This window comes from Ceratotherium simum, chromosome 12, assembly GCF_057802395.1.
Source record: "Ceratotherium simum simum isolate JZ-2026a chromosome 12, ASM5780239v1, whole genome shotgun sequence".
NCBI lineage: Eukaryota > Metazoa > Chordata > Mammalia > Perissodactyla > Rhinocerotidae > Ceratotherium > Ceratotherium simum.
The window spans coordinates 67055599-67067307 of record NC_141911.1 but is presented as its reverse complement, the minus strand read 5'-3'; the positions used below and the strand labels follow the sequence as shown (position 1 = coordinate 67067307).

General features: G+C 44.7%; 1 protein-coding gene across 4 annotated transcripts; it reads right to left on the bottom strand.

Moving 5' to 3' along the window:
* Positions 1-785: 785 nt before the first annotated feature.
* Positions 786-8302, bottom strand: TIFA (TRAF interacting protein with forkhead associated domain). 4 transcript variants are annotated; one of them, XM_087437736.1, is made up of 3 exons: positions 8273-8302; positions 6549-6765; positions 786-1720 (listed from the first exon to the last, which is right to left on the bottom strand). In XM_087437736.1, the coding sequence occupies exon 3, from the start codon at positions 1694-1696 to the stop codon at positions 1139-1141; it is 558 nt and encodes a 185-aa protein (XP_087293862.1). In that variant the 5' UTR covers positions 1697-1720; positions 6549-6765; positions 8273-8302; the 3' UTR covers positions 786-1138. The 4 variants fall into 4 exon arrangements, with proteins under 4 accessions (XP_087293862.1, XP_087293861.1, XP_087293863.1 ...); XM_087437735.1 differs by lacking the exon at positions 8273-8302 and adding an exon at positions 7946-8220; XM_087437737.1 differs by lacking the exon at positions 8273-8302 and adding an exon at positions 7640-7707.
* Between the last annotated feature and the right edge of the window lie 3407 nt (positions 8303-11709).

The following is an 11709-nucleotide window of genomic DNA, read 5'->3' as shown; positions in this document are numbered from 1 at the left end:
TGTCCACGTGGTCACTGCCTGGAGCAGCCGTTATTTAGTGAGCAGAGGGTAGAAGGTGGGCACTGGACCCAAGCTGGCCCTTCCCTGGAACTGGAGTTGGACGATCAGCTTCTCTTTGGGTGGCTGGTCAATAGCATGTAACACTTGGGAGCGACTGGGCCGTGTGCCCCATGCGGAGTGAGGGACAAACAGAGAATGTAGCCAGGACGCACGGAGGGCAGAGCTGGAGGCGTCTGAGTCCCCAGCACAGCCGCCGCCTGAGGCCTGCTGCACTCCTTCCCTCCAGCAGTCAGAGAACAAAGCAAATGGTTGGAGAATGAGACTTTACTATGTGCGCGGGGGATGCTGTTAAAATTGTGAATTCAAATTTAACAACTTATAGTACATAAAAATCAAATAATTTAAAACTTGGTAAGAAAACTGAAAAATAATTCTAAACTTAACAGAGTGGTACATTAAAATGTTTAAAATATTGGGTTTAGATGCTGAAGACAGATCAAGAGAACTGTATTCTCAGGAATAAGCACTCTATAATTCTATAGAAAATCAAGGTATTATTGCTCAAATAAGTCTTCCCATATTAAAACCACAATGACACACGGACACTACTCCAAAACACATTATGCTGCGTTCCAGTACTCTGGTACCACGAGTACCAACAGGCTACAACACCAGTAACAACTTGCCCATAGTCTTGACCTTGAAAACAAATGGCTATTGTAAAATAATATGACCAAAGAGACAGTTCCTTACAAACAAAATTAAAACAAAACATAGGACTAAAGTCGAGCATAAAAAGAAAATAATATAACTTTACTTTGAGAACACTATTCCTTCATCACAAAGGATACTTCTTGTACATTAAGCCTCACAGTTGTACACTTAAAATAATACTTCATACATCCAGGAATGCAACAGGTGACTAAATCGATGACTAATGCCATTTACAGACTTCAAAATGATAATACCCGATCCCAAATTTGCCACCATAACAGATGACCATAATATACTACACTCAGAAACTGGCACCGATTAATAGTACTGGCACACCACTTAGTACGTGGAGTGTCTGTGGAGTGTCTATAAAGTGTCCACAGAGCTCTGCATCCTTCACGATTCTCTTCTTAGCCGTCTGTGTTCACAATTCATTTTCATCCATTTCTGTAGGAGAAGTGTTTTGGGTGGAACAGTATGAATAAGTGCCATGCTCAGGTACGGGCTTCTGTGGTGGCCAGTTGTTTTCTTGCAAGAGTGATCTTGGAGACAAAATAAACTGAGTCTCAAAAAACTCTAATGACTCTCCATCCTCCTTCTCTATCAGGAACTGATACTCGCCGAATCTGACCATGCACTTGTATGGCAGGTCCATTTTATTCAGGTAGCCCAGCTCCCTGTTGTCCACAATCAGATTGGTCTTCTTACTCATATTTTTAATTTCAAAAGAGAGAACTGAGCTATCAAATTTTTTAAACAGCTGCAGAGAAAACTGAACTCGGGAAACCTGTTTGTCCTGAAAGGTATAATGACAGATGTTGGAATTTCGGCCAAATTTCACCACTTCGCTGGAGGGGAGTTTCTCTCGGTTATAAAACCTTATGGATTGGAATACTCCACTTTGCAGCTGGGCGGGATGGTAAACAGTCATCTGGAGACACGTTACTGTCTCTTCTGTGTCTGCATCTTCAAAATTCGACATGGTGCGCACCAGAATCTGACGCCCCTGCGGCGAGCAAACCACACGTTAGTTTACCCCCATACTTCAGGCATTGAGATCTTTGATTCTAATAATTTGATGAAAATCTTCTCATAGGTGATTTATTTGAACTTTAAGAAAACAACACATAGAATACTTTCAATTAACTAGTAGATATGTGAAAACTTACACCAAGCCCCATGAGAACTGGTGTATTACATTTTCCTATCTCTCTATTTTTCATTTCAAGCTTGATGATAAGACCATACATATAATCCAGACACTAACAAGGAATGGTTGTTGATAATAAAGTGATCTGGGGGAGCATAAAGAAACTTTACTTCCTTTCTCACTTAAATAGAGTGACTTGGACCCAGAGAAAATATGACAGCTGTTCTTTAAAAAGAAAATCCAGAATAAAGACTCCCTTTAGTTTGAATGCTCTCAGAAGATATACACACAAAGAGGGCCTACAGTTTATTAACTGAATTATAAGTAGATGTATTATGAACTGTGAAACCTGATTAAATAAAAAAATAGTTATAAGCAAATAATTGCAACATTTGTCCTTTATATCCTCACTTAGATTTCTAGCACGTAAAGTTAAAAATGGTAAATATTTTAAAAGCTTATTTTATTCTATAATTTAAAAATTTAGACATTATACACTTTTTAAAAAAAATAAATCTCCACAAGGTAGTTCCAAATATCATAGTCTGTACTCCTACTGGAACTGTTTATTTTTGTCAATGGTTCCTAATGACCAGACAGACAAACTGTCATTAACCACAAGCAGTGTAGTCTAACTGCTGCTAACCACAGTCCTCCAGAGCTCACCGCCCCGCGGTGCCCTCCGCCTCCACTGCACCACATGCACCTTTAATAATCAGTGGAGGAGTCAGTGTAACAGGATAGGAGAACTAGTTACTAAAATCTTTGAGAGGTTATTTTGACACAGAACTGCCATTTTACAACTAATTTATTCTAAAAGAATTACACGCACATGATTTAAAAATTCAAACAGTAAAAAAGGATTTTTAAAAAAAAAATCTTCCCTCCACCCTAATCCTTAGTGTCCCCATCGAGAGTCAACTACTGTAAAAGTTGCTTTTATCCTTACACAAACTGTCTTTACACAACAAGCATAACTAAGTGTGTGCTCAGACACATACACACATGTTTCTACACAGGGAAAAAATTTTCTTACACAGATAGGAATATTCTGTATTTAGTTCTAGACCTTGCATTTTTCAGCTAATCATACAAATGGGTGATTTTCTGCCACATCTACACATAAATATACCTTATTTTTGAACAGCTGCATAGAATTCCTTTTATCTAGTGTAGTGGTAAATTATACCAATAGATAGAATGACATTGAGTGCCCCCTACATTCCTTAAAGACTGTATTTGGGGTTTGGGGATCAAGAGTCTTAAGTGAAGTTAATTGGTTGTTTTATTGTTTTTGTCTGCCATCTATATTAGATGTGGGTATCAAAACTACGCTGGTTAAAAAAAGAACAATGCTTTCTTTCTCTTTTTACGCTTGCTGCTATTTACTTTTTTTGGGGGGGGGGGGGAAGATCAGCCCTGAGCTAACATCCATGCTAATCCTCCTCTTTTTGCTGAGGAAGACCAGTTCTGAGCTAAAATCCATTGCCAATCCTCCTCCTTTTTTTTGCCCCAAAGCCCCAGTAGATAGTCGTATGTCATAGTTGCACATCCCTCTAGTTGCTGTATGTGGGACGCGGCCTCAGCATGGCTGGACAAGCGGTGTGTCGGTGCGCGCCCGGGATCCGAACCCGGGCCGCCAGTAGTGGAGCGCGCGCACTTAACTGCTAAGCCACCGGGCCGGCTCTGCTGCTATTTACTTTTAAGATACAATCTTTCCCTCCATTTTGCAGTTATGCTGCTAAAAATCAAACTCCCAATTTATTCAATTATTCAACAAATGACATAGCTGAGCAAAATTTCTTTTTTATTGATTTGGAAATCTATCTTTAGTTTTAAATTTACTTTCATAATAGATTCTTTTTGGACATTATCACATCATATTGCATCACCTAAGCAGGCAACAGATGCCCAGCTATAAGTAGAAAAAATGAGAGGAATCCTCAAAATCTTGGGCAAAGGGTAATAAAAACTACTATGAAACTGAAGGCAGCAAGAAAATACACAATGGGTAGAATTGGTTAATCCATCCTACACTGTGATTTGAAGATCCTTTAATCATGATGCTGAAGTCTCACTATTCAAGAAGCAGACAGAATAAAAGACTAATTATAACAAACCATGAGATGATGCAATTAGTGGCTGACAAGAAAAGAATTAGCTGTTGACAAGTGAAGAGCCTAAAAACGAAGAGCAGGAATCTGTCAGTGGTCTCAGCCTTGTTTAGGACATACTGCCGTCATTCCAGTTCATTCTCGGACTTTGGACACTCACAGTTCCACGATGTATTCTGGATATAGTCTTTTGGTAAAATCCAATTTTGTTTTTGTGTCCTTGTGTAACCTACTAGTTCAGAATTCAGTCTTTTGAGCAAATCTGCCACCAAGAAAAGTTTGCCCCATACAGGCTCTTCTGCCTAGCACCCAGGGCAAAGATATATTATCCACTGCAAGGGAAAAAATTGGCATTCCAGTTTACAAAGCAGTGGCTCTAAGTGTCTTGGTGTGAATCAATTCTCAGGGTTTGATGAACTTCTGGGTTCACCACCATGACCCTCCAAGAAACACGGAGGTAGACTGTATTACTGTCAAATACTGGCTGCCCCTCCCCACCAGGCCTGTCCCTACTGGTTCTGCTCCTTCAGAAAGATGACACTTCCCACTCCGTTGACAGCCATGTCAATGAAACACAACGGAAGTGACAAGGAAGCTTATTTCCAAGCAGAAGCCTTAAAAGCCACTGTGTAGTTCCACCTCTCTTCTTTCCTTCTGCCACATCAGCAGTCCCCAAAAGGACCAGTTCTGCCTCGGTCCCAATGCCATAAAGGACATGTAATATGGGCAAGAAATCCACCCCTCTTCCTGTAGGTCATGAGTTGCTAAGCCATAAGGTGGCCTGCCATGTGCAGTCGCCTATCTTATGAAAGTACAACAGACTGCAAACCTGACAGCGATAACGGCTACCACTCACCACCCACCATTAGTGCACCAGGTGCAGTGATGCCCTTTACACATACTGTCCTACCTAATCTTCAACACAACCCTACGAATCACCCTCACAGATGAGGGAGCTGAGTCTCAGAGGACTTAGCTAAGTAGCCCAGATCACAAAGCCAGTGTCAAAGGCAAGATTCAAATAGAACAGAACTGCACCCTCTCTTACCCCCTACAACACTGCTCCCTGTTACCAGGTACTTCACAAACCAGAGCAGCTAACCTGTAGAGAAGGGGGCCACGGATGTGTGTTAGAACAAGCAAGATACCAACCTAGTTTCCAGTCTTGGGGAGGGAAATACACTATTCCTGCTGCCTCGTAAGAGGAGGGGGCTCTGAAGCATCAGCTTACTGGGAGCATCAGTTATCCTGAAGCCCGGGTGTAGGATATTAGCATAGACCTAGTACGCACTAGTAATTGCCGTGGGTTGTTTGGGGAGCTCCAAAGTTGAATAAATCATGGTCTCTGACCTCAAGAAACTTAGAAATTAATCTATTCATTAATTATTTCCAGGCTGCCAGGTCCCGCTACAAAGTGGCCTGAATCTCTGACATGTCTGAGGCGTCAGCAAAAAAACAGAAAAGACGGAAACTAACAAAAAACTAAAATAATAAACTAAAATTGGTAGATCTTTTTTTTAAAAAAAAAATCACTAGTGTGCAAATGCTCAAAAGCAGATTTTCAAATCCGTTTGTTATGGAAGAAACAGAAGAACAATGAGCTTACATAGTGGTAACAGCGGTGGCCTCTGGAGAGGGAAATGTCGGGGTGGAGAGGGGACTGCACACCGCACCTTTGGGATTTTATACCATGTGCACTTCATATCTATTAGAACATTTAACAAATAGTTTCTCTACAAAATCACAAACCATCTGATTTTTATGGAACTCCATTTAAATGGAGTTGGAAATCAGCCAAGTATGGTTAAAGCGGTAAACTGATGTCTGACAGACACTTAAGAGAGTCTCAGAGCTGGAACAGAAGGGCTGGACTCGGGTCGGCTTCCGACTCCTCTCAAAGGAAAGGAGGGTGGATATGCGTTGAGGTGCTATGTGCAAAAACATGCTCTCCACCCCTGCTCACATTCCCACTCCCCACCCCTGCCAAACACACGTTCGTGCACACACAGACACATAGACACACACACTCCAGCTACCCCTCCCAAGGCCTGCAGAGCCAGTGAAGAGACACACTATCCTCATCCTGCAGAAGGCTGTTTGGCCTTCAGCTGTGATGAACAAAAAGATAGACATATTTTTGCTAAAAGGAGCCAGGTGTCCCAGCAGCTTAACAGAAAGCTTGGCTCCCCTGGGTGGTCAAGTGTGCCAACGGGTTTCTCTTGCTTTAAGAGTTTGGTTTTTTAAGACAAGCTCCCTTGTAATAATGGTTTGTTCTGGGTGATCTGTTAAGGAAAGTATCCCTCTAAAACTTGTACTTTCATCCCTCCTCCGCCCCCCACCCTATCGATATTCCCAAGAGAGAGTATGTCTTTGCCTTGTGGCAAGTAGAAGTTTCCTTTTCTGTCAAAGGAAGCTTCTGTCCTTTTTGCCCAACACTGAGCTAAGAAGGGAAGAAAAACTTGGAAGCACAGCAAAAGACACAGATAACCTCCTGCCTGACCCCTCACCGCCGCCCCGCGTGACTTGGAAGACATCTGTGAACCGTGCTGTTCAGCAGAATCGATACTTACCAAACAAGAGATCTTGCAGCGGGAGTCGTGAAAACTCCAACAGCAAGAGGAAAACCTTCGGACAGCTCGGTTGTTCTGCGAGGCGGTGCCTGGTTGGTCTGCGCCCAATCAAACACGCGCAGCACAGCTTCTCCGCGGCCGCGAACGTCCGCCGTGAGGTTCGGTGTGGATTCGGGCTTCCAGAGGGTTTGGGAAATCCCTCCTTTCAATCTGAAAGCTGGGGAAAGTCCCAGAAAACAACGGATTACTATATTTTCCTAATAAACCAGACTGAAGCGAGGCGGGCAGGTCCAGAAGCGCCCTCTGCAGAGAACCCGGCGCTGCAGGGAACCGGGCCCGCAGACACGTGTCGGGCGGCGGGAGCGAGGGGCGGGGAGGGTGGCGAGGGGGCGCTGTGAGCCACACTGCGTAAGTGGGACTCTTGTGTTCCGATTAGGAAAAAAACTTGCAAAGCACAGAAAAGTACAAAGAAAACACACCCCGTCTCCCATATTTCCTTTCAGTGCTTCCCCCGCCGTTTATACACATTCCTGTATTTTGTGAAGCTGGGATCATGCCCTATGTTACTCTATCATCGTCGGGGCGCCTGGGCGATGGCCCCGCCGGCAGCAGCAGCGGGCGGTGACTTTCCCGAGTCCCCGGGAGACTCCTGGACGAAGCGTCCCCGTTGGGCGATACACAGAAAAGACAGTCCCCACTGCACCCCCAGACCCCGCCCGCAGGTACCTTGGGCCCCGAGTCCGTGGGCTTCCCGGAGCCGCCTCGCCCGGGGCCCCGCCGCAGCTATCGGGGCGGGGGTCAGCCCGATGGGGGACGGGCCGAGTGGGGGGCGCACACCGGACCGAGCGGGGCCGCGGGGCTGCGGCTCCCGATCCGCGCGCGCCGTCGCCTCCGCTCGCGGCCGAGCGCGCCTCCCCGGAGCCTTTAGGAGCCCGGCGGCGGGGCTTCCCAGACTCCGCCCGCCCTTCCTTCTCCGCCGGGCCCGGCCGCCCACGCCCTTCCCACCCGAGGCCCGGCCCCCGACCGCCTCTCTGCGCGCGGACCGCACCGCCCCGAAAAGGGGCCCCCCCGCCCGAGAGGACGTGACTTACGAGCTTGATTTTGAAAAGAGAATGGAATCTCTTCGGCATTAAGCGCAACTGCCCCAACCCCCCTCAACAAGTGTTGGCCTGGGATGGGGGTGGGAGGAGGCGGGGAGCTGAACTAATCTACCAAACTAGCCGGGTGCACGGCATGCGTCATCTCATCCCATCCTCAGCCAGAAGAGTAGGTCCCCCTTGCAGATGAGTGAACTGGCCCAGAGAGTGGGTAAGCGTCCGGCCGAGCAAGGGCAGAGGCAGGATCTGAACTTGCTCCAGAGCTCCTCATCAGCCTGCTGCTGCCCAGGATGCCCTCACCTGACCACGAGCAGTCCGGGCGCTTCCTCCTGGAAGTCCACCTGGAGGGATTCCTCCCTCGACGCCCAGGTCTGGGGTTCCACAAGTAAAGGCCGGTACCAGGTGCCATGGGAAACACTCGCCTTCCCACGAGTCCTTTATAGCTTAGTGAATAAGGCACACTTTTTCTGCCTCAGGAAGAAGGTTTGGAATGAACTGAGGGTGGAGAGAGCCTAAAGACAATAGGTGTCTAGATGGGGACAGGAGGGAGACTCAAGGAGAAAAGGATTGAGAACAGCGGAGGGAGGACAAAGCATGCGGTGACTGAGGTCATACCGGTCTACCTACTTCAAGGCTTGGGAAACTGCCCGCCAGTTCTGGTAAACGGATGGAAGCCGCTTATTTGCCTGGGTTCCGCCCTTGACTTCAGCGGAGTGCTTCTTTATGGGTCAGTTTCACCGGCAATGAAGTGACGTCAACATCTGATAAAGAAGTTCTGGGGAGCGGTCAAGCTTTGAACTTTAGTTAGGTACAATCAAGAACAGTAAGCATGAGGAAGGAAGGTGCCTCTACAAGTGAGGTAGATTCCCGTAAGGCTGCAATTTTGTTTGTTAGTCAACAACATTTATCATTTCTTCTCTGAAAGAGACACACAGCCAGTGTGTATTCTTGCAGCTAAAGACCATTAGAGCAGGTGGAAGATAAGACCAGCAATTTGACAATACCAATAAACTCATACAATAAAATAATAGTATCAGAATTGAAGGTTCTGATTTCTAACCTTTAAAATTAAATAACATGTGAAAATGCTTTATAGATTCATGATGTTGAAGATTATTCCATTTTTCTGTTTCCCTTAAGGTGACTTACTAAATGACCCAAAATGAGATTTTTGAATAAGCCTTCAATCTAAATCAGAACCTAATTTCGGTAATGGTGTTCTCCCTCTGACTGACAACTGGTTAAAAATAATGGGTCTTAAAACCGAAAATGGCTTATGGACGTTGAGAAACAGCCAAGAGGGCACAATTGAACAGTTTCTCTTCCCTAAACGCTTGAGGGGACACTTGCAGTGGCTGTGGTTACACCCCCCCCCTCCCCCCCGCTCGTTTCCCTTCAAACTAGTAACCCGGGCACAGACGTTCACAACCTTGACTTCAGGGACTTCGTGAAAACTGACAAAAGGCCCCGAAAGCTTCTAAAAGCTTGGATAGGGCCAAAGCCAAAAAGAAATGTGCCCATTTCTTTCTGTAATTTCAATTTATTGAGTTTTCTGAGGATCCCCAGGCGATATTTTAAAAGAAGCAATTTTAAATCACTAATACCTAAATTAGACAAAGTAATTTCTATTTCTGTTTGTGTAAAACCACTAAAAACATTTTTTTTTTGCTGAGGAAGATTGTCCCTGAACTAACACCTGTGCCCGTCTTCCTCTATATTGTATGTGGGACGCCACCACAGCATGGCTTGATGAACCATGTGTAGGTCCGCACCCAATATCGAAACAGGGAGCCCCTGGCCGCTGAAGCAGAGCACTCGAACTTAGCAACTACCCGTTGTTATTCAAGCCAGCCCTGGTCCTCTAGTGGTTAAGATCCCACGTTCTGATAGCAGCAGCCTGGGTTCTGTTTCCTGATCTGGGAACCACACTACCCGTCTGTCAGTTGTCACAGTGGCAGCTTCGTGTTGCTGTGATGCTGAAAGCTATGCCACCGGGATTTCAAATACTAGCAAGGTCACCTGTGGTGGACAGGTTTCCGTGGAGCTTCCAGACTAAGACAGACTAGGAAGAAGGACCTGGCCACCCACTTGAAAAAAATGGCCATGAAAATCCTGTGAATAGCAGCGAGCATTGTCTGATATGGCCCCAGAAGGTGAGAGGGTGGCGCAAAAAGACCTAGCAGGGTTCCGCTCTGCTATACGCAGGGTCACCAGGAGTCAGAATCAACTCTATGGCACTAACAACACCTTGTTATTCAAGGTCAAAGTTTAAACGAAAAAGGTAACGGTTTCACTTATAGAAAAACATGAACATCATTCTTTGATAGTGTTGAAGGAACACAATAGGACTTTGTGCAAGGAAGGTTTACTAGATATTACAGGAAGGAGTTTATACAGATATCCTCATCTCAGGCTATGATTTCTCTAAAAACAAGCGAATTACTAAAAGCCCGTGTGAAAGTACTTCATCCAAAGTCACATCAGGCTGAGGAAGTAAAGCTCCCAGTGTGTGCTACCACCACAAGGCTGCTGCTGAGAGCCCGCCGCCTACAAATCTCTTTTGAGGCTCTTTTATCTGCAGATTTCCTTTTCAAAAAGGAACAAAATATTTTTTTCTTTTTTTTGGTGTCCATGTGGTTGTGTCATTTTGACAAACCCATTCTTTGATCCTGAAGTGGCAAAAACTCTTTCTTGCACTCAGAAACTGCTCCTGGGCTGCCAACATCTTTTAAATTAGACAGTGTGTGGTTGAAACTCCTTTCCTGTGAATTTAACGAAGGCTTTGGGTGGCTTTTAAACTTGGTCAACTTCACCTGATACAGCCAAAGGCTATGAGTGTTGCTGGGGATATACGAAGTAAGCTAAGAGCTTTCTGGAAGGTTTAAGTACTATTCCTAGGCTACTCATTTAGGAAGAGAGTAAAAAGAACCCTTCAGAGAAATGGTATCCCAAAAGTCAGGCTAGAATTGTTTATCAAAGCAAAACAGAAGAAAACACCAGGCATGTATATTGTTGACACGAAAAAAGACGGATTTACCATTTGAATTATCAGTGATGAATGACTTAATTTGAAAGTAATGTAAAATGCCCGAAATCCAATATATTTCTATCTAACTTTGAACAATTTGAAATTTCTGCATTGTATTAATGTTAAAAAATAAAGTAAAATGCTGTCTCAGCTCGCATATTCAACTGATGGTGTCCCCTTCAAAACTGTTCCCCTTACTATCTCCACCCCCACCCCCATGACACAGGTTACAACATAATTCTAATTCAGTTCCTTGGTTGTTTGGAACTATAAAAATATTTGTCCATGGTAAGAATCTTAAAAATAATTTTTAGATACTTTCACCAACCCATAATTAAACTGATGTACCTGAAAGCCTATTGTATTTCACTTAAAATCAAAAACAGAGGAAGCTAATTTGTCGTAATACAATCACAAACTATAGAAAAAAATTAAAAAGTGTTGCTTGTTTATGTTGCTCACTGGTGATTGGGTTACAGGATACTCACCTTCTGCTCGAGGTGCTCTAAGCCCTTGGAGATATATTCGTCTAACTCTCCACATCGTCCAGCTCTGATGCTCAGATTTGGGGTCACCCAGCCCAGGAGCGCCCCATCTCACCACTGATGCCATCAACCCGTGAAAACATTCAGGATCCTCCATGACATCTCACTTCGCTCTTTGTCCATAAGTGTCTCCTAAATGGGAGACAGGAGGAAGCCGAAAGTGTTGGATGTGAATGCAGAAAAGTTAGTAAGGACTTCTCTGCCTCCCTAGTCCTGGAGTCAAGTGACAGCAGTTAAAACAAACAATTTAGATCTATGTGGAAAGATCTGCCAGATACACCACAAAAGAAAAAACTAAAGTGCCGAACAAAAATGCTACCATTTGTGGAATCAACGTGTCTGTAAATGCATGAACCGTCTGCAAAGAGGTCTAAGAAATGGAACAGACAGTACTGGTTAATCTGAGAAAAAGAATTTGGCAGAGAGAGGGCAGAAGGTGGAGGTGGGGAGGTATTTTTCATCATGTACTTTTTCAAACTGTTTGGATTTTC

Coding starts and splice junctions, on each gene's coding strand:
- TIFA (XM_087437736.1), bottom strand. CDS start 1,696: ATGTCGAATTTTGAAGATGCAGACACAGAAGAGACAGTAACGTGTCTC.